The sequence below is a fragment of the Lepidothrix coronata genome, unplaced genomic scaffold (assembly GCF_001604755.1).
Source record: "Lepidothrix coronata isolate B3197 unplaced genomic scaffold, Lepidothrix_coronata-1.0 Scaffold0, whole genome shotgun sequence".
Classification (NCBI taxonomy): domain Eukaryota; kingdom Metazoa; phylum Chordata; class Aves; order Passeriformes; family Pipridae; genus Lepidothrix; species Lepidothrix coronata.
This window is the reverse complement of record NW_016690180.1, coordinates 10,658,181-10,682,067: the sequence shown is the minus strand read 5'-3', so window position 1 is coordinate 10,682,067 and position 23,887 is coordinate 10,658,181. Positions and strand designations below refer to the sequence as shown.

The 23,887-nt window shown below is 39.9% G+C and overlaps 1 protein-coding gene across 1 annotated transcript in view; it reads right to left on the bottom strand.

Annotated features, from left to right (window-relative positions):
* Positions 1-17,223, bottom strand: part of PDS5A (PDS5 cohesin associated factor A) — a 73,095-nt gene extending 55,872 nt beyond the window's left edge. Inside the window, exons 1-2 of the mRNA XM_017823450.1 lie at positions 17,062-17,223; positions 16,822-16,992 (exon numbers count right to left, since the gene is read on the bottom strand). Coding sequence (XP_017678939.1) covers positions 16,822-16,992; positions 17,062-17,208 — 318 coding nt within the window. The 5' untranslated portion in view covers positions 17,209-17,223. The remainder of the gene's footprint in view (positions 1-16,821; positions 16,993-17,061) is intronic.
* Between the last annotated feature and the right edge of the window lie 6,664 nt (positions 17,224-23,887).

Genomic DNA, 23,887 nt, shown 5'->3' with positions numbered 1-23,887 from the left:
TTAACGCAAGGCTGGTTTTGTCTTTTTAAGAATGTTTTCAAAACATGACCTAAGTTTTTTAAAAGGTTCCACTAAGGAGCCTTCTTGTATTAAAGCTTCACTTGTGAAATACATAAAGATCACCAGTGTCCCAAAAATCATAGAGAGCACTTCAATTTCCTTTCTCTGTTAAAAACAGAATTCAGATAAAGACTTATATATATAGTGACAGTATAACCACTGTCACTCAGACATCAGGTATCCACCATTAGACAATCTTCCCAATCCATTCTTGGTGAATCTACTCACATCACCTGCATCATGCAGTGTTTTCTCATTTTGACCTCTACATTAATTTCTGCTTTACTTTGAAGCTCTCCAATTAGTGTAACAATTTCATTATCTCTGAATAATTTTTCTGGGGGGAAATAAAATCATATACTATGTAACAAAGAACTCAAATTGGGCAGATTTCTCAAAGCTAAAGGCTGGAAAGTCTTTTACTGTTTTTTATTAGAAAATACACTACTTATGTGTTTAATATTTGATTCATATATTTTAAATACACCATTTAAGTTCAGCCTCAGAATTGATCATGCTGAATCTAGTTGAAAATAGCTTTTCACTAAACTATATTGCTGGAATCAGCAACCTGCAAGTATGAAAGATAACTTAAATAGCTGCCAGCAACACCCTTAAAGAACAAGAATCACACAAAATCACACAAAATTTTTAAAGGTCCAACATACTTTAAAAAGCACTTGAGGCATAGTAGCTCTGTATCGGCAAAACACCTTGGCATGTTCATTCAGAAAAATCACTTATCTCCATGACAAAATTTGAGAAATTTCAATGTACAAAACCACAGTGGAGGTGAGACTAGAGAGAGGTTCTTGAGGTTATGCACCTAAAGTTACTTTAGCATCTAGTTTAATACTTTATTAGAAATAAAATGTTTTGTTACCCATTAAATTTTACAGTTTCTGAGTCTCATAGTACAGTTAAACTCACTCAATAAATTCTAGCGCTACAACAGTACCACTGCCTGGTAACTTTTGCCTTCACTCTAAATAGCTGGGAGATGTAGCTGATTCCCTTTATATTTAAATTAGACACCCAAAACAATGCCAAGCTGTACCCCAAGCATGAACATAAATTTGGTACCCAGTGGCAGAAGATTTGGTCATTTCACAAACATCTGCATCTGTGACAAAGAGACAGTGTCGAAGAGATATCTGAGAAGCTTACAAAGAAGACAGCAAACCTCGGCCTAAAAAATTATGATTGCCCAGAACACACAAGAAAGCACACACTTCATCCAGAGTACTGGACTGAAGCAGCCTGAAGCCAAAATAACACCTTATTTAAAAATGATCTTTGTTTTTATGATTCAAAAATGACAGAGACAACTTCACTTGCTCAGCTGCAGTGATCTCAGAACAGTAGTCCACATGCATATGCTGAAGATTCAAAATGCAGCTAACACATATAAAATATCCTAAAAAACAAGGATTGGGAAATTTGAAAAAGGAGGGGAAATGTTACCTTTAAAAGGACACAACAGATCTCTTTCACATACTATGCAGAAGAATGACAACTAATTGACCAGGTGACTGTCAAAACAAACCATTTAGTCTTTCTTAAGTATACATGAGACATCACACATAAGCACAAAATTTAACTTTTCTTATCTAAAAACATTGTAGATAGCATAGTTATTGCCTTTTGGTCCTGAATCCCACATAAAGGTATTATGTTTCCCTTAAGTTTGCACATACAAGACTTCAAATACATGAAGCATAATACATGTTATTATGCTTCAAAAGCCAAAACAGGATGAAACGTCTTCATTCCTGTTCTGGAATTTGTTTTTCCGTTTTTTTGTGTATTTTGTTTTAATTTTTTTTATCACTTATGATCATAGCATGCAAACCATGTACTGTTATACTGAACCCGTTTACAAAAAAAGCCCCTACGGAATGTACCTTGCTATGTTTGCTTTCTCATCTTCCCATCCTAAAAAGAAAAATATAACAATGCCCTATTTAATTGATTGAATGGTGGTCTTGTTCTTTTTAATTCAAAATCAATACATTTTGCAGAGCATCTTCACAGAGAGGAAGAAGGAATTCAGAAATGCACTCTGACCTACAGATTGTGAAGGTTTGCAATACTCTTCAATAGCTGCAGGAGTTCAGTGGACATCCTAAAAATGAAAAATGCTGTTGGCTAAGATTTAGGATCGGGAAATAAAACCTGTCAACTATAATCTTTAGTGTCTAAAACTCAGGCATTAAGCTGAAGCCATTTAGCACCTTAAAGAAAATGGCTGAGACCTAATACTGGACAATAAATTTTATGGAAAAGTAGTGTAGAGGAAATAACAAGCAGTTGCTGACCAAGTAACTTATTTGACGAAAATGTTTCAGTATTTATATTCGATAGTTTCAAAATACTGATAACATTCATGATGAGATTAATCACAGAATTCTGTTTCAGATGTTGAGAGTAGAGCAAATAACCATAATCTGGATAGGGCTGAAATTCCTAACCAAGTAGAGAGCTTAAAAGGTGTTACTCCCAGGTACCACTATGGGCACTTCCCTCATTAAAGGTAAGTACTACCCTGTACTAAGGATCAAAAAGAAGTACCAAAGAGAAACATCCAGCAAAGAAAACTGAAGGATGGAGAAAAATGCTTCCTTCTGCCTGCTTGAAACCATTGCCTTGCTCTGCGTTAACTTCAAGAATCTTTCTTTTGCCAGAGCTCTGACTGCTCACACATAGAGTTCAAAAATGGTAATATCATAGAGTAATATTCAAATCAAGTACTGGCCACCTGCATATTGCTGACACTGTGTCTACAAGATTTGTTTTGAATTTGCTTAGGAGCTGCTTTCAGATGTCAGCTGACTCTCGTGTTTATCAGGTATTGAGAGACGAAGCAGTAGAAAAGTAGTTTTCCATTACTAAAGTACTCTTCCAATTTAAGCATTTTGTATCCTGTATGCTTATCACCTCTCTAGGATGAGAAAGAAGTATCTTCTAGTCAGCAACCTCAAAGAAGCCCAGGAAACCCAGAACATCTTCACCCCTCCTTTGTAGTATGATGGTTTTACAAGCAGTCTGGTCAGAATTAAGACAGCACAAAGGCAGTTTATAGTAAAATTGGTATTAGTCTCCACCTAGCTTCCCATAAATGTACCCAAAACTCATTTACAAACAAAAAGACTGAACCCAGGAAATCCCAATATGCTACTGAGAGGTGAATATATTCAGACATTCATTTCTTAAGCATTAAAGTTTTCTACATTGAAGAGTACAAGTAAAGGCTTACTTTAATAATAATACAAAAATGAAACAACTAAAACCAACAAGCCACAAACCCCATAATATGAAGTGAAATCAAATTATTTCAAAGGGAAGATTTGTATAATCAAAATTATCCATATAACTTCATCCAAAAGTTTCTGGCAGCATTCCCATGCAGCTATTTTCATAGAAGTTTCCATATACAAAGACATTACTACCAGAAAAGCAGGCAAAATTCAGTTCTAAGGTTGGATGAAGTTTGGCAACTACAGAATTTCAATGCATGTAACCACCACAAAAGTGCAAGCTCCTTGTAAACACTGTCTCTTCGAAGAATAAATAAAATTATGTGACATCTTTCAACAGCTGCTGGATTTCTGGCCTATCAAGGAGTCCTTAACAATATGTTCTGTTCAACTCTCAGGCCCTGAAGTGTAAAATATTTTAGTTAAACGACCTAAAGAATAATAATTATTCTGGAAGAGCTTCATGTGCAGGAGTAAACTCATGGTCTATTCCTGCTAGGAGCCCTGTGGAGTGTTAATAATGTTGGCTTTGGGATGACACATGAAATGATTCTACTACTTGCACATTATCAGTTCATGCTTAGGGGGAGAAAGCTATTTATGGTGCCTAATCTGCTGGGTAGTACAATTTTTTTGCATGTACGATTATCTGGAAATAAAAGATTCATCTCTGTGTACATATGCACACACATATTCCCCTACAGACAGATACATATCCTGTAAGTTAGCACATGTCTTTGTTTAAAGAACAATCAACTACAGCAGGGATCAGGAAGAGAAAAACAGTAAGAATGAGAGCTGGCATGAAGACAAATCTGTTTGCAAGCACTGGCCTGTACCGCCTACTCTAGTTCAAGTCACGGCACAAGACTCAGTAGTTTGGACTGCAGAACAGGAAAAGACCAGCCTAAACATCACAGACCACATCTCATACTCATAATACTGGTACAGAACTGTGAACCATCAGGTGTAGGGAGGCCTCAAAAACACTGAAACCTCAAGTTGCTTCTTCCGTACTAATGGGAAAGACAATAAGGGGAAAAAGGAGGAAACCTAACAATCCTAGAGGAAGGGGAGGTGTATCTAAGTATCTCTACTTACTGCTACCTCAAGTCTGAATTCCAATATAAAAATCAATTTATTTTTAAAGCAATCATGTATTAGGATTAGTTGTATGATCTATTACAGCAGACAGATAAACATTAGAAAATTCATGTGGATTCCACAACAATCACATTAGCTCAAAATTACCGACACCAGCAAAATACACACATTTGAGTACAAAAGCGGCACTGATTTCCATTGTTTGCAACCAGGGAATATTCTCCTCTGTTTCTTAGTTTCTTTTCTCAGACATGGAAGACCAGTACATCATTCACTGCACACACATTTGCAGCTCCCCAAAACAAGAGACACTTTTCTTTTTTTACAGATACTGCCTCACAAATAGAGGGGGGTGGGTGGACGTTTGCAGAATTTCTTAGGGTGCAGTGTCATGGCTGTGTGAGTCAACCCAAACCTGTCAGATTCGTCCCTCTATTATTCCTGTATGTGACTGATCAGTGACACTACTGAAAAATTTCGTTGTCTGGCCGGGTTACTTTTCAGATTCATCTGCTTCTTGAACCAGCTCACTACATGGCTGTAAAAATGGATAGGGAAGGGTGACATTACTTCAGCCTAATCTCAGGGTGCAGTTTAATGAAACCTAAAGTTGATTTAGTAAGGTCAGACCCAATGAACATAGTGTTCCAAATTAGGCTGTCACTACAAGTAACAGTTCTGCCACCCCAAGATTGTCATATAGCTTCTGCCAACGCAAGGAGGGGGTAGTAGGTGACTGTATAAGTCACACTAATCCAAATGAAAACTTATGTGGAAAAAAATGACTGCTTTTGAATCACTTCCACAATGCAGTATCCTGCAGGCCACAGACACATCTAGGCTGGCATGTGGAGAAGGATGGCCCACAAGTAGCAAGAGTACTTCACTGGCTGGAAATGCTGGCTTTGGTGTTTGTGCTTCCACACACCAGGGTTTGATTCAGTGCAGTTCTCCAGCTTCTGCTGTAGCAACTCCATCCTTTCCAACTATACTACTTTCCCTTCCCTAGTCTCTACTACGGAAGACTAGTCTCTTCTCTAGTCTTTTTCTATGATATAAAGAGTGCTGCTGATGCAAATAAGGAAAACAACTCTGAACAGCAATAGCAGCTGCAGTGAAGATGAGCAACTGTTTCCTTAAGTAGTAGCAGCAAATTAAGAGTACTCAAAGTAGTCAGGTACAATAGTGTCAGGATGACAAGCTTCCAGAACACAATTCTGACAGACTATAAAGAGAATTAGCATTTTTTTAATTATTATTTTTAGGTAAACTAACTTCCTTTTGACTGTGTTAAAATATCCATTATACAGGTCAACTCAGATTACTAAACTGACTTGCAATATTCTGCAGAAGTAACCTGTTGTTACTTACCTCTCCACATCCTTACCTTCCTAATGAAATTATTTTTGCCCATAGCTTCACTTTTCAGCAGAAAATTGATAAAGATGATGAAAAATAGTGGGGAAACTCTCAACAAATCCTCTAAAGGCACTAGCAATTAATATTGTCTTAATTTCTAAAATTTTGAAGCTACTTTTAAAATTAGTTTTATGGGGATGCTGAATGATGCCAGGCTTTTAATCAAAGTGTTGAGAGGCATTAATTCAGATAGTATACAGAAAGAGAAGCATGATAGGCCTCAAACAGACTGAAGTCAGAGTGACTCAGAAGAGTCTCAAGACAATGTGAATTAGGGCACAGGTTCATGGTATGAATTCTCAGGAGGCAGAGCCTGTGAATTAGAGTCTCTGAAAGTGTCTCTCAAACCAGCTCCACTGCTAGTGGAGAACTCCATCCTCACAGATGTATATGGGTATCAGAATTTTAGCATCAGGCACGGAGTGACACACAGAGCTGCAATTCTGGGATGCGTATGCTTTAATCTACATAACATATCCAACTCAGAGAATAATCCCATTTGCACAGGAATGTAAACTAAGAACAGCAGGTAGAAGTGTCAAAATAAAACAAAATTAAATGGTAGCCTTTTTAATCTGTAATCTGACTGAAGGTGATTTAACTTTAAAGGGAAACATAGGCTAGGACTGAAAGACCATTACTTTGGAAAACATTACACGCCACCTCCACTTCCCTGAAACTGAGGTTTAGAAACACAAACATTAAACTTGATTTTCACTTCTATTTTTTTAACAACTTATTAGGTTTTCTACTGACCTACTTCCAGTTCTATCAATGTGTATATATTCTCTCAGAGATACAGTTTTTGTGCTTGGTGAACCCTCCCATTTCCTAAAGCAAAATTCTCATAATTTAACAGCAGTCTAGACTACCAGTTCCAAGTGGAACAAAGCTGAAATCTTATTTCCAGATTTCCCACTTTCCCTTAGGCTGCAGAGTTATGCCTACTTTCATAGTCTACATGCATTTTCTAAGGAAAAAAAAGTCACTAACAGCTCCTAAACCTTCCTCTAGTGACTTCACATGAGCAAAAATAATACTTCTTTTCTTGCCACTGGAATTCTACTGGCAATAGCAGAAGTGGGAGCTTTTGAGAAGAGATGGATTAGAAGTTTTTCAGGAATAGTGACACATGCCAACTACATTTACAAAGGATCACTGAATTAGGAATTTAAATACACACGTATTTTCAGAAGAAAAGCTTTAAAGCTGCCTTGCATTTCTTTGTTTTGCCTTGTAGGAGAATGAATGCTAATTCTGCAGCACTTCAGTGGTGAGTAAGAACCACCTGTCAAAAAGCAACCATATAGGGTCACCTTTTCCACTTCCCCCCAGAACGCTGAATAGTTTCTGCCATCAAAAGTAGTAAGCAATGAGCTTACTTACTTTATTCTTATGACTGCAACAGCTTAAGAATTAAACCTCCCTTCACGTACTCCACGATACATTGTGCCATTGTGTAAACAAAGCAGCATAACTTCTGAATTATTACTCTTCACTATGTCGTGTAAGCAAAGTTTTTAAACAAAAATTATTTCCTTTATGATTGATAGGACTAAGGCCCACAAAAAGGCACTGCAGTCAGAGTTAAGTGACCGAAAATCAGGTTTAAATTACAAGAAAAGAACAATTATTATATTCCTCAAAGTTTACTTTCAAATAATTTCCTACTAAATTATTAATATATTTTGATTAAATTTCAATAATGAGTTTATTATGAACCATTAATGCATTTTAGATAATTAAGTACATGCATATATTTTCAAACAGTAGAAGAAAAACACAGTTAAAACAAAAAATCATATTAAAATAACAAGATTTACCATACTTTGACTATTCTATCGAAAGAAGATAGAGTAAAAATTTTAAGAGGAAATACGCAACCACATTTTCCTTTCATTGAATTGGTACAAGTAAAGCCAGTTAACTTATTTTTTTCAAGGAACAACTTATTATAACAAACTTATTTTCACATCCACACTATGACATCATCATAATGCTCAAATTGCAAAATTTCTTTATACTAAGCACTTCCTAACTTCAGCTCTACTTTCACTGCACACATTTTTCTTCAGCACCATCATCATGATTCTAAGTAACCAAAAAAACCCTGAAAAAGTTAATTATGTAAAAAAGTACTACACAAAAAACAACTAAAGAGCTTTTGAGATTTTTAGCTACTTTTGAGCTGTTTGGGTTTTTCGGTCGGCTTTCTTTTTTCATTTTTGCTTTACCCTTTCTGTAATAGCATATTGCATAAGCAATTTTCATCAAGATGATCAAAGAATATAGGTATCATTTTCAATTGTTAAAAAACACCACTTTAAGTTTAAAAACTAGTAATATTTTCAAATACCATGCACAGCCCACTACCAGTTCATGGGTTAAAGAGTATTAAAAAGTTTTTGTGCTTTATTTTACCTGTTTACCTTCTGTACTGCTGCAATATGAAAGTAATTTTATCATAAGCAGCAAAATTACCACTGGCTGATTTCCAACAGATCTGTTCTCCATCACTCTCCTCCGAGCAGGCTTCCAGCTCACTCCCTTCTGCTGCCCTTCTCTCATCCTCCTGCACTACCTGCCCACTTCCCCCTAGGCACCGTGTCTGGAGAACTGGGGAATGGGCAGCACATCTACAACATTTGAAACACCCGTGCAGTAATCAGTTGAATTTATTCCAGCTAGCACAGGGGCTGCTGCCTTTTGAAACACTTCACAGTGCTGGTCCATTTTCCTTTGTGTAAACTGGATTTGGATGTCTCTGTTCTGCTCAGCACCAGTTAGACAAATGTTCCATCTCCGAAACCTCTGCCAAACTGCCACAAAGTTTTGAACTGATGTAACTTAAATCAGTAACAAAGAAATTAAAGTTATTTCATTAGAAAAGCAAGCTAAAAACATTTTTGCAGGCAAAGAATTATTATTTACACAAAGTAAACTGAGAAACATACGTTTTCCTCCTGTTTTTGAGAGACTGATTCCCAGGTACTTAAAACAACAGTAATAAGATTTTCATTATAAGCACAACTTGGTTTTTCAATGGTCTCTCATGTTAGGTGCACTGATAGAACAGTTTTAAGACCAGTAAGTTACGCAATACTAAAAAAAAAATATTGTAAACCTGCAGATGTCCAGCTGTTCCCTGATGGTCAATCAGGTTATTCTCACAGAGAGCTGTAAGACAGACAGAGACTACAATTGCAGAGGAAAGAGAATTCTTTAATGACTGCAAGGAACCAGTAATACTAATAAGCACTAATAAGACTTCTTTTTTTAAAGCATCTGCACTTTTCAAGTGCAGCAAAGAATTGTGTGGGGGCAAAACTCTAAACTTCTCCAAAATCCTTTAAAAATATTCCTTCTCCTTCTCTTTCATCTTCAGTATTGGTGCCTGTTCAAAAAATTACTGATAAATAGAAAAGACATGTATCTTCTAATGCTTATCAATGTAATCTGGCAGTACAAAACTTTTTGTCTGTTCAAACTGTTTGGAAAGTTTTGATAAATCTCCTGGAGATAGATGTCATAATTTCTACCATTAGGTATTAAAATACAATACTAAAAACGTTAAGGTCTAAAATTGCTAATGACTTCCAAACTGTATTTCAGCAAATGTGACAGGCTCTATCCATGGAAGACAACAGAATATGATTAAGATTAGATAATGTAACTGAACAACCAGAAAGAAACAGGAACTCACTCCAGAGTACGACATTAAAAAGGCTGATCAGTATTCACAGTAAATTTGAATGACTCTTTCTTCCCACTGTGGCTGCAAAACCGATCCCTAACATCGCACCTCTGGCATCTCCATCAGATAAGTATGCATCTTCTGTCTCTCATAAATAAAACCTAAGTTTAGAATATCCCCATACTATCTAGGTATCTGAAAGTTTTCAATCTTCACTACTGAGAAGAAACATACTTTGTGCCAATTTTATCTTTGTTTAGCTTTAACAGTACTTCATCATGCTTAAGACATCTTTGCAATAGCCAAATTCTGATGTCAGCACAGCAGTGGGAATACAATTTATTAGTTTACTGCAGCTGCAAAGCCAGCAAACACATATTGCTTTGAGTGACACCAATAATAAGCATGTGTTTTGGATTTCTAGGTAACAATGGTGATTAACAAGGTATTGCAGTGCAGAGAAAAATCATATATGAAGAATGTTTAACAGACTGGGGACTAGACAAAAGTTTGGTTTCTTTAACTACCAAAATTGCTATAATATATATTGTGAACCAAGGATATGCTAGTTATTTTGCCTGTTGTTTTTCTTTTTCACAGAAGAAGATGCACATAGGCATTAAGCAGACAAAATAGTATGGATTGATTCAAGTAGATGAGGCAGAAAAGTAACCTCAGATACTTTTGATTTCCCTTCCTATCCATCACCTCCTGTCTGCAAGCCCAGGGATAGTTTTTTCTTTCACTTTGTATTGCTGTTGAGAGATGAGCACTTCCTTTATAAATCTTTGCAAACTCATGCATGCAAATTCCTCATAAGAGTGCAGCAATATATCAAGGATTGTGTATCCAAACTTTATTGAAAATATTTAAATACACAAAAAGTCTCCCACATTATACCATAAAAATAGATACTGATAGACACATCCACCTAAAGGGATTTATATGATTAAATCATGTCACTTACACTAAAGACAACATTAGTACAGCTCTGGTCTGCTGCAGCCTTCCAGCATGTCCCTAAGAAATATTTAGCCTTTTAACAGTTTGTTTCTGTTTCATGGGAGAGGGACAAACCCAGAAATTCCTGATTTACTATCTGTTTTTTGTAATTTTATATGCTGTTATCACAACTCCTATTCATCTCTTTTCTAAGGTAAATAATCCTTTACTTCTCAAGCTTTTAGTCAGACTTTGTAATCCTAATGCTAATACAGTACTTGGTAAGTGATTACACACACCCCCCCCAAAAAAACCACAACAATAAAAAACAAAACCAAAACACCACAACCTAAAACTTGATGCCATTACTTGGTTCAGTTCACAGAAAAAATCTTCTTCTGGAGTTAATCAAGATTGTTGGTAGAGAAGCATATTGCCCAAAGGCCATCTTTCTTATTTATTGAAGTTGGAATTCTACAACTGAAGAAAAATACTGCACAAAAGGAATATTTATGCCGTATTTTCAAACAGTTAAGTCTGAAGACTTGAATGTTAGCCTCCCACCTATTACCATGTTTCTATACAATGCTTGTTAAACAGCCTATAACACAATTTTCACAGAAAACATTTGTCATTTTCTGTGTTTTTAAGGAGTGATGATGAGGCCTGGTTTACTGAAGTGCTAGGAACTCAGAAATGTAACTGAAATCAAAGGAACTTGTGGTCTGAACATGTAGAATGCAACAGAATGCACAGTCACTTCAGAAGTCACCATTTAGAAATGCCAAATCAGGCATACGAAGCCAGTTTGTCTTTCTGGGCCTGGGGTTTTGTTTTTTTCCCTTTCAGTAGCCTTTCAGTTCCTCATCTTTTAACTGCGATTAACATCATGCAGTCACCTCACAAAAAAAGCATTAGCATAAGAATAGGATTAATAATTCTCTGAGGTTTATAATAGAATAAATGAGGGCATAAAGACTTCTGAACTAGTCTGTCCATTTTGGTGGTCAGACATCAGAAGTTATCATTTCTAATTTAGCAACCTCTTTTTTCCCCCCCTTTCAAATTGCGGCTTCTTTTTCTTTCACAATACATTTATCTTATTGTTGCTGGGAAACCATTAGAGTAATATTGTACATGTGAAATTGCCATTAATTACTGATGCACTTGTAAGAAAAGAAAATTATCAGATAAAAAACAAAGGGTGTCATCATCAATCAGTTTGAAATTCAGTAACATCTGGGTGAACTGGGTGAGCTTACATGGTCTATTCCTCTAAGGACTGACAAAACTGGGACATTTACAAAGCAATTGGTTAATATTCCATTGGAAAAAAAAAATCAGAACACAATTTCTTCTCTGACTAGTGGCCTGTCCTAGTTAATGAAAAACTTGATTGTTACAAGAGTCAAACTAATTAAAAAGATTAAACTATGAGCAAAATCAAATTAGAAATTCGGCTTTAGGCTTCTGTGGCCGGCAATAGCTCAAGAACATTGCAACTGCAGTCTGCAGTTAAATACAATTAATGGAAGTTTTAAAATTGTTAGAATAATTAACTGCAGATAATTTCTGTAACCTGGCTATATGACCTCCATAAAATTACTTATAATTCTTAAATATAAGCATGTAAATACATGCAAGTCAGAGGTCTAAGCTATGAAAATACCCATGTCATCTAAGTCTTGCCATCAAAGAGCACTTATTAACTAACACAATCCAACATACTTAATATGTGTATACCTTTTCCCCTCAAACATACCAAATTCTAGTGTGTGACATGAGGGAAAACAGATTCTCTTCTCCCAGATGATATTCTAATTTGTATTTTTCAGTCTTGTTCAAAATAACTACCTTGGCACAGCCAAGTCAGGTCAAAGTTCCATCTAATTACACAATCTTAAGAGAGTGGCCATTAACTTATGCAGAAATATCAGAGTGAGCAAAGAGTAGCTTTTGTTTCCTCTCACAGAACTACAATCTACTCCAAAACATTCAAATAGCAACAATAACTTTTCTCAATTTTAACATTATGTAACAGATACCTAAAAAACCTGTGCATGATAAGGTAAATTGCTAGCATCAGCTACTTCTAGTGATATGAAGATAAAAATGTAACAGGCCCAACTACAAAGAGGCCAATACCTAATATCAAGAGGAACAAACAGAAAGACAATGGGAAGAAGGAGAGGGAGTGTTTGTTTCACTCTGGCACAAATACATATCAGATAACTAAGAAATGCCATGGGACAAGATAAGGAAGACTTCAAGGCACACCAGGAGTGCTAACTTCTCCAAATGATCACAAGCTAGGCCTTGGGGTGGGATGGCAGGGGGACTATTGGAGAGAGAATTAAAGGGTGTGCGGGGTGTGCAAATCAAACAAAACTTTTCACAGAAAATGCCTTGCCAGACTGTCACCATGGGAAAAGGAACAAGACTACTAGACAGACTGAAAAACAAAAGGAAAAATCACCCTCTCCACCCCCAAAACCCCTCAAAACAAAAACCTGAATGGTTTTTTTTTTACAGATTTTATGAATCGGTGTTGCTTACACTGATATCTACAGGTAAAAAAATCCTGCACTGAAAATATTTTCTGTTTTTCTACAGACTTGTCATACACTTATACCAAACTGTATAGTCTTTAGTACAAAGCTGCACCTGAACTCCCCATCTTATAGTATTTCTTTTATGGTAAAAGGTCTAGCAGGCAAGATAGTTTTGCAGAAATAATGCAGAAGTCCCCACCTCTATCTCAAAAGAAAACATTTGCAAACTTTCACATTCAAATTGACTGTGAAGTTCCTTCAACGTTCCAAGGTAGGACTGCCACGGAAAGAAGTTGCTTTTTCCCCTATGCCAGCCCAATTATTTGTGAGCTCTCGTGATAAATCACATAAGAAAATGGTTCAGGTTAAAATTAACATAGTTAGGGCTAACCTGGATCTGTTGACCCATCCGTTTTGGTGTGCAGCAAAACCAAATACTTGTAGAGAGGGTACAGAACTGGGGTTGGGACAAGCATCAGAGAGTGCCACTTCTTTCGGTGGCAGTTCTGGCTTTGCCTACCAGGACTGTTTACATCGGTCTCCGAAAAAGTCAGTCCCTATGCATTTTGGATTGATGGGGCTAGTGGTAGTGCATCTGACAATTAAATACCCTACAATAAATCTTATTCATCATTACTACATGGTTTTATATAAATGACATCAAAATATTCTCTTGTGATCACGCAAAGTTATACCTGAGATGTAATAGTTTACTGACAGCAGTATACAAGTCCAGAATTTTAACAAGGCAGTAAAATTAAGTCCATTTTGAAAAAATTTCAGTAGTCGTAGAGAAGCTTCACAGTAAAGCAGATGCCAAGTTTCTAAAACTTCTTTCAACCTTCAGCTATCTTATGGAAAGAAATATAACACTGCTAGTACAACGGCTCTCAACTTTTATTTAGTTGCTGGCTTGGTTTGGAACTGAAGGAGAGGTACTTGGGTGCCTTAGAATTGTTTGTTTTCCCCTTCTATCACCTGGTTAAATAAAAGTTATCACCTCTCTCCACAAGCCTGACCCAAATTGGCCAGCACTGGATTTACAGCCCTGAAACCAATCACTATATAACTTGAAAGAGTTGCCCTGTAAAAAGGAAGACTGACCTAAGGAAAAAAAAAATCATTTTGTAGTCAAAAGTAAAGTAAACCTCAACATTCCTACATGCCAGCTGCCTAGTTTGGTTAAACGTAATTGGATCTACTAAATGGACACTTTCCCCAGCCACAGCACACCACAGTTAAAATCACTTCCTCAGCAGCTGAAATTATACATTATCACATGCTGTCCCACTCTAAGGTACCGACCCATCAATGTAATCTAACACACCAGAAACTACCTTTGACTCCATTAAGCACCTGAACTTGCACTTCTTTTGCCATACATATGCAACCCTGAGCCTTTTCCTTCCTACATCGCTCAAAAGATGCATGTTGATTTTAAAATTCTCAATATTTTCATTTTCAGGATGGTAATAATGTTATCATACAGATGTATCAAAACACTTTGAAAGTATCTGGCCTACATTTTACTACCCACAACCCCAAGCAGAAGGAGGGAAAGGATACAAAAACATTCTTTTTAAAAGTCCTTGGCACAAAAGCTGCTGCTCAGGCACTCTGGGACAGGTGCCCAGAACGTCTCAAGTTCCAATAATAAGAAAAGCTTTCATCAGGAGAAGAGGTCTGGTCACAAAAATACAGATACAGATGTGATATCAGAAAATTTGCTAATAAGGACACAAATTTGTAACCAATTAAGTTGACCATGACTTCAACACGCTAAAAGAACCAAAATCTGCAGGAACTGATCCAGAGCCTGGTGGCCAAAACCCTAAGTTAAGCTGCCTATGCACTTTGTGTAAGAAACATCTTCTATAAGAGCATCTTTAGCTCACGTGTGGCCAAGCAGGCAAAAAATCTACAGTTTCAAGAACTGATTCATGCCTGAGTTTGTACATTCTGCTAAAGCTGGCTTTTATCATTAAGTCATATTTAAAGTTCAGGAAAGTTATCTTTTAACTGAACAAATCTTTTTCAAGCATTTCCATCCCATGCACTGCATCATCATAATATTCTAGATACCAAAATGAATTTGCTTTTATAAATCAAGTTGATATAAAGAAGAACAGATTACATAAAGATTATATATATATCTATACAAAAGTATAAAAAAAACCTACTTTGTTCTAGAATGTACAGTACTTCCAATTTTCTTGATGCTTCAGTAAAGCCAATATCTGACCAAAAAACTTCCTCAAACTCAGATTAAACAGTACCAATATGGTAAGAAAAATCTTTGTCTTTTCAGTGATGTAAGTGGACTAGCAAAGTATTTTTTCCCCATTTAGTCTAAAATCTTTTGGCCACCTGAACACTAGTTCACTAAAAACAGACAGAAAAAATTCTGCTCTTAGCCTCAAAATTATGTTCAATCCATGCACACACACGTGAATTCAGCAAAACATATATACAGGATTTTGAAATTCTATTATTCCTATTATCTAGGAATGACACAGCTCACTACTGCAAGTCCTCCAACTGGGACAAAACAGAATACCCGTTTCAACAAGCACCTCAAAACTGCACTTCTTCCCATTCCACAGACTTTGATCCAAGGTGCCTGTCTAAATAATCACAAATCTAGGATCTTCTCCTGTAACTGGCCATATTCCACTGGAGTCTTAAAAATACTAGGCAGGACTTGTCCACAAAACTGTAAATGGACAACAAGGTTCATTTTCAATGAAACAACTGACATGTGCCATGCTGCTTTGAAAGTAAAGCACAAACTCTACATTTTCCTCACATATATAGCTAAGACAACTTTTCAATGTATTAACTGACTAGTCAAGACTCTGGTTTCTATTTTTCAGTTTTTGTGGGGTCACTGTTGTGATGGGACACAGATCACCAGATGACAGAATATTTCCAATCTCTAAAAATTATTACTACATATCCAATGTGGGCATGGGACCAAATCCCAGGTTACAGAAACTTTCTGGTCCAAAGACCGTGGTGTTAACAAACGAGCTGTGTCAATATTTGATCAATGCTCAACTTTATTCTCTATTTTCAGCATAGAGTTAAGAAATAATACCACTCTATCACAGCAGCATTTCACTTTTTTCCCAGTGGAAAAAGGGATTAACAAAATAAAAATCAGAGATAAGCCTCACAGGCTCCCAGGATGCTGTCAAACAAGCAGAGAGGATGCTTCTATAACAATCTCTTTTACTTATGAAAATTTAGCAACTTTGCCAGACACCAATTATACTGAGTAGGAAAGAAACAATATGTATAATATTAAAGTGCAAAGTCTGAGGAAGGTTTTACACATGAAACAACTTCAAAATTCCATCTAAAAACTCCAGAAATTAATCTCTGTTTTTTGTGAACAGTCCTGTCTTTTCAGTCAAGAATACCCTTAACTAGATCTACTATACTTGCTTAAAGTGCTGAAACTCATAAAAACTTTCTCGCTTGCCAAAAAATTTTGCTAATACATCCTGTAAGTATTACCTATGATTCCACTTCAGATCTCTCCCCAAACCTGTGGATGTGTTTCATGTACAAATTAGCAGTTTAATGTATCAACTCTGGCGTTGAGAGAACTTGCAAGACAACAGTCGTGAATTACAAAAACGAGTCTTCCTCTTTTAAGGAAAAGCAAGGAAGTGGTATTCCCATGAATGTCTGCAGGCAACAAGGACAAGGAATCTCTGGCAGTTCTCCATTCCAGTGAAAAAATGTTTACCTTAACGAGCAGAAGTGGCAGGGAAGGGGGGATGCTCACCTTTAACCGTTTAACCACCTCATCGTTGGTAATTTTGTCCGTAATCTCCTTCACTCCAGGAGGATAGTAGATGATTTTACCGTCGGCAGCAGGTTTTGGTTGGGTAGCAGGGAAGTCCATCCTGGCACTGCTGGTTATAAACTTTCCTTCTCCACAGTCCTCTACCGGCCTCTATCGGTTAGAAAACAAAAGTTCAGCAGAATGGAAACGACTTTCTAACCCTCTTTTTCCATTCCTCACCCTCAATTCGCTGAAGGCCCGGGTGTTCGCCCCGCCGGCCGCGCCCCCCGGCGCTGACCTCGCCGCATCCCGGCGGGAGCGGGGCCCGGCCCGCAGCCTCTCCCCCTGGCTCCGGCCCCTCCGCTCCCCCCCAGCGCCTCCTTTCATTGCGGAGCTGCTCCAGCCCAACACTGTTAGTTCGCAGCCGACGGTTTTACAATGAAATTTGCGGCCCGATCGAAGGATGCCCCGCGGCCGAGGGCCCCTTACGGCCCAGGGGGGGGCGGAGGGGCCGTTCCCGGCGCCGGGGGGGGTTCGGAGCCGGCACAGCGGCCCCGGAGCCGAGAGACGAGGCCTAAACAGTTAGGCCTCAAAACTATCGGGAGGCAGAGAAGCCAACAGGAGAGGGGGAGGGAGGGAGAGAGCGAGGGAGGCGGCGGCGAGCGCAAACAAAACCCCCCCGTGGCCCCCCTGCCCCGCCGAGCCCCCCGCCCGCCCCCCTGCGCCGCCGGGAACCCCCCCGGGGAGGGGGCCCGGCCACTCGCCACTTTCCATTTGTTCCCGCAACTTCACGTCCCCTCAGCCCTCGCCCCGCACCCTCCCCACCGCCCCGCCGCCCCGCACCCAGCCGGGCCCACAAAGAGCTCTCCGCGGCCCCGGCCCCGCGCACACACCCCCGCGGCCGCGGGGAGCGGGGAGCGGGCACGGGGGGAAGCGGGACCCGGAGCCGCCTTTACCTCATGCAGCTCCGGAAGGTGCAGCATTGAGCAGCCTCCGTGCCGGGTGGTGCTCGCCGCTCCGCCGCCACCCCGCCGGCCACTGCCCTGGGGGCTCCCGCCGCCTCCTGCTCCGCGGCGCGTCGGCTCCTGCTCGGGAGCGCTGGCTGGGGGAGGGGGAGCGGCTCGGTGGCGGCAGCAGCGGCGGCGGCGGCGGCCGGGAGAGGGGGAGGCTCGGGCGGAGCGTGCGCCGCGGGGACCCAGCGCCGCTCTCCGCCCGCCCGGGGAAGCGCAGCCCGGGAGGAGCCTCCACGCCGCCCCCGCCCCTTCCCCTTCCCCTGCTCGTCCGGGGCCCGCGGCGCCGCCCCGCCAGGAGCCCCCAGCCCCGGGGCCGGGGCGAGGCCGCCCAGTAAGTCTCGCACGGTGCCGAGCCGCGCGCAGGGCGGGCGGTCCCGGGCGCGGCCGCCGCAGCGCTGCCTCAGCTTGGCGCCAAAAGCCCGGGAGCGGCCGGGCCGGGCCGGGCGGGCTCCGCCGAGGCGGCCGCGGTCGGCGCCGAGTGCGATGTCCGGCTGCCGACAGCGCCAGGGATCGAGCCCGCGGGGTCCCGGCTGCAGGGCGGGAGGACGAGAGTCGTGCTGGTGCTGCCTCACGGAGCCCGGGCCGCTCATGGCTGCGCGGGCTCGTCTGGCCGGTCCCTCAGGCATCTGGGGCCTGGTCGGCGTGACAGAGGAAGACGTGGGGGAGCGGTGTGTGGGGTGGCAGGCCGGAGTGAACAGCCCTTCTCCAGGCAGATGTGGAGAGAGAGCAGCATTCACGCTTTGCTTGTAAATCTTCAGGAGAAACTTGAATATGAAGACCAAAGGAGCCCTCGCCAGCCAACTTAGGAAATATTTCTGTGTAAAATGTCTTTGTAATTTAATATTCATATTTCCAGGGGATAGGGTATGTCTGGAAAGTCGCCAGTAGCAGAGTGGGATATATCTGTCTGTTTTGAGTCTGCATTAGGTGCCCTGCACGTCTGAAGTATAGGTGGCTGTTAAGTGTTTTCCAGATGTCCCTGCTGCTCAGAGAAGGTGCATGACAGCTGGAAGATGACTTTTAACTGATCAAGTCTAATTTAGGGCCTTCAGCTGACTGCTTTTCGTTATTCGAACCAGCTGAAAGTATAATTTTTTCTCAGTTTTGAAAATCTCTAACGAATATTTTTTAGAGCAAACTGAAGGCAGGAGGCCAGGGCCAGTCTCTGTGGAGGGACGAGTTTCTCCGCAGGGGTTGCACATGTGGGACAGGGGCCTTGCTGGGCACAGCTGAAGGGCTGGGATGGCCTGGCAGCCGGCAGGAAAGATGCAGGAGGGTGAGGGGATGGGAAGGGGGTAAGTGAGTAAGATTATGGTGAAGTATGCCAAATTTCAGCTTTACAAGGTGTGGGAGGAAAATGTACATAGACTGAGGAACTCTCTGGAACTTTTGGTGTAATAGCATGTGGGTAGCAAATTGCTCTCCTACAGCAGTGTTCTTGTCTCCCTGCAGAGTTGTCCTGGGGGTGTTAAAGCCTTGAATGTCCATAGCCTCTATGAAACCAGCTCAGAAGGATTATAGGGAAAATGACTGAGAGTTGCAAGGAACACTGAAGATCTCAGACACTGATTTTGAAATTTAGAAGGGTGTCATCAGACCAGGCATTTAAATTTGGCTGTGAGTCCAGCCTTAGATAAAATGATTCTCTCCAGGCTTAAGGACGGATTGATTTGGGCATTCACAATGGACAGGTGACTGTAAGACTGGGATACACGATTCAGTTTTAACAAGGTTGTACTGATTTTAGTAAATAAATAAAGCCAATACCAAGCATGTAATCTTTTTTCCTAATTCGAACTAAAGGGACCACTTAGATTTCCCTTAGAGCTGAAGTACTCAGAGTAGCTATCAACTCTAATTTGTTGTCAATCAAATAAGAGGTACTGTCAGAAATAATATACTTTGAACAAATTTAGGTTTTCTTTCCTTACATTTGTTACATTAGGTACTTTGCTTCCCAAATCAAATTACTGATATATACAATTCATTTGATGTAGATTCCTTATTTTAACACACTTCTATTAACACAATAAATCAGAAACAAATCCTAGAAGATTATTCTGTAACTAAATAAAGCAAGCATGTATCAAAAACCTGTATGAGCTGTCTTCAGTTTAAATACAAAAAGAGAGAACATAAGTTAGTAAAAATAACATAAGAAATAAATTTAAAGTGACCTTTGCGGAGTTTTTTTTCATGACTCAAGCATAAAGCTAGAAAGATATTGGGCAGGCTTCTTCACGGGCAGAATTGAAGTATTATGGATGTTGCATTCCAGAAATTTCACCTAAGTCTCCGAACTTCTTGGGGTTTGATGTTTATTTTTGAGTATTCTTTAACTGTCATTGAAGAGGAATGTTTTATGCATATAATTAGTGTGACCTACAATGTAATAACTTTTTGTTGTAACTTGTGGTTACAAGTTTTTCACAAACTGACACCATCTTAGAAATGTTTATACAGTGGGCTGTGAAGTGGGAATAAGAATGAAAAGGTAAAGGGCTATGCTCCCACAACGTGATTTTAGTCTAAGTTAAGGACAAACACAGTTCAAATCCTCTAGTATGCACTTCTAATCACTTTAATTTTCCACTGAAGAATAAGATCGTCTTGCATTGTAAGGCATACGAACAATGAAACTAATATGTAGTTAGACGTGGCAATTCAAAGGTTTGACTTGAAAGTGCCAGGCAAAGTTTGCTCATTCAATTAAAATTGTATTTCATCTTGAGCAAGTTGTTTGTGAATCCCTACACTGAAGTACTCTTGGTTGTGGACCAAGATCTTTCTCTTCTTGCACACTTCAGACAAATAGTGAAGTTCGTATAACACAGAAGTCTTGAACAGCATCAGTGGAAAGTTGACTGTCTAGGAGAGGTTCACACAAGACTCCTGCTTTCACAGGTAATAATGAGTCAGCAGTATGTTAGCCAGATATATGGTGCTTTGAATGAGTCTTAGACAAGTCATGATCAGCAAGTGGCTGAGAGAGGAGTAGGTGCAAATTCTGTAATCATGGGCTAATTAGGCAGAGATCCCATCTTTTCCCAGAAGAGAAGCAGTGTGCTTCTGCACCATTTGAAATTCTAAAAACGGAGCGTGTGGTTCTGATATCACAACCAATGAAGGGAGGTATGGATGAACACTTAACTGCCAATTAGCTTGAATATATGCATGGCATTTTCAGAATGTAGAAACATAAAACCTTCAGGTAATCTGACTTGTAGCGCTCTTAATCTGTATAGTCCCGAAATCTGCTCGAAGATACGATTACAGCTGCTAGTGTCTGGTTTGTTGCTTTTGCTTGTTTGACCTTCACCCTTCTAATTTCAGCAAGCAGCTGAGATCTGACTTGGACTCTGCTTCTTGTACAGCTGTAGCCAGGTTCACATGATCCCGTGAGTTTTAATGGATAGCTCTGTCTAATAATATGACTGAGTGCTTTTCGTCTTTACCCAGATTTTATTGTTTCCATTGATATTTTATTAGTTTTATTCACATTATTTTTTTGGGGATGTATTTACTCTGATCTGCTTGTTGTTTGTTTGTTAATTAATATATTTTAGACTATGATTGAAATAAAGGGTGTTGAACACTTGTGAAGTGCTTCTTTCTCTCGTGACAGGAGAGGTTCAAGGAAAGGACCAAGAAAGGAAAAATGTGTTTTTATTGGTAGGAGAAATAATGCAGCACAGGGTTTTCAGAAAAAACAGCTTTCAAGTGAAACAGAAGAGAGTATGGAGTGATTACTTTAAGCTCAGAAAATCCTTTAATTCATGTTGATTAAATTAAGCTATGCTCACGTTTCCAGGAACTGCTTAATGGTTGTCCTCAGGTCTTTGTTAGTACAGTAAACATGGATAGTAACAATGACTAAGAACTAAACAGTCATATTAAAGCATGACAGTGTGTTGGGAACTGCAGAATAAGAAATACCTATCAATCAGCTGGGCAGACAAGTAAGAAATCCTATCCGGTAGGTTAGGAAAGCACTTGTCTTCCTAATAATAGCTATGCTCTTGAAAGCTCCTGCTTTGCAGAACCAGGTGGTGGAGTGTGGTCCTTCAGTATTAAATTTTTTTAAATCACAATCAAATAGGTCAAGAGGGGGAAAAAAATGCTTAATTTCTTGTTTTCAACTGTAATATCTGGCCAGTTCTTCGTATCTAGAAGGTTGCTCTCTGTCAGATTGCCTCCTAATTATGAATGCTGGTGTTTATTTCCTCTCCCTATGAAAGCCTATTTACTTTTTCCAGTGATAAGCATTGTTTCCTACAATATACCAGTTCCTCTGAACTCAGTAAAAAGCAAACCCTGGAAAATAATTTTTTGCCCTCAGTTTTACACAGAAGCTTTCTCTCATAGCTTTTTGACTGTGGTATTAGTCCTTGTTTCTGGTTGTCTTTCCTCTTAGTCCATCTGTTGAGTCTCTCGCACATGTAGTTGCATGCAGCTTGTCCAGTTAAAATTATAGCCTCTAAGTTTTCTACCCTGGACCTTCAGAGTTATCCCTGACATTTCTAATTAAACTTTGCAGTGTAACATGTCTTTGATAACACCACCTAATTAACTGCCTATTTTAATAATTGGTGCATTTTACATCTACTGTAAATTGAGGTGTGTCAGAGGTGGGCTTCTTCACAATGTGCATTGCCATAATAAAAAAGTTCCAGAAGTGTTCCATTCCAGAGGGTATTTGCAGTGAGATTACTCTAAGAATAGACCAGGAAGCGAGTTTTGTCCCAAACCAGGGACTTTTGTGTCTCCCATGTTCTACACTGACAAGATAAAATCTGTAAAAGAGTGCAGGGGGATTTGTGCGTATGATCTCATTAAGACAATCACCTGGAGATGCAAAGTGCTGCTGTGGAAGAGTCCCACAACTCACTAACTTTTCATGGAGTACCCCCAGTTCTGAATAAAGGGAAGGACCAGATACTGTATGGATGAAAAACTGCCTTGAAACTGATCTCTAGCCATGATTTGTCTAAATGTTATTTTTTGCTCCCATTTTGGTAAGGAGGGCTTTATCTGTGCTGTCTGAAAATGTCCTTATTCTGAGACATGCTTGGAGATAAGGCAGTTTGTAACAGAATCATAGAATAGTTTGGGTTGGAAGGGACCTTTAAATGTCTAGTCAGTCCAGCCCCCCCCCCCCAGTGAGCAGGGACATCTCCAATTAGATCAAGTTGCTCAGAGCCCTGTCCAACCTGACCTTGAATGTTTCCACAGATGGGGCATCCATGACCTCTCTGGGTAACCTATTCCAGTGTTTCACCACCCTTGTTGTAAAAAATCCTTATATCCAGTTTAAATCTACCCTCCTTTAGTTTATAACCATTACCCTTGTCTTATCCCAACAGGCCCTGCTAAAATGTCTGTCCCCATCTGTACTGAAAGGCCACAATATGTCTCCCGGAGCCTTCTCCAGGCTGAGCAACCCCAGGTCTCTCAGCCTTTACTCATACAGAGGTGCTCCAACACTCTGATCATCTTCATGGCCCTCCTCTTGACTCGCTCCAACTCTCTCCCTCTTACACTGGAGATCCCAAAGCTAGATACAGCACTCCAGGTGGGGTCTCCTGAGGGCCGAGTAGAGGGAGTGAATCACCTCCCTCATCTGCTGGTCATGCTGCTTTGGATGCAGCCCAGAATTCAGTTGGCTTTCTGGGCTGTGAGAGCACATTGCCAGCTCATGTCCAGCCTCTCATCCACCAGCACCCCCAAGTCCTCAGCAGGGCTGGTCTCGATCTGTTAGTTCCCTGGTCTGTCTATATATACTTGCCAGAGACAGTTACACTTGCCACTAGACAAGTCTACTACTTCTGTAGTATCCCGGGACATTCAGAAATGAGAGGGATTGTCATTGTACATAACATTGAAGTCATTGTGAAACAGTGTGTATTCGTGAATACACTTGTAATCTACAAACCACTATATTGACAGAATGATTGCACTTGTTTCCTTTGCTTGGAAGTGAAGTAAAATCAATGTATTGGCATCTGCATACTGGTGACTCTACAGGAGAATTTTTAGAAGCCTCTGTGATCCAT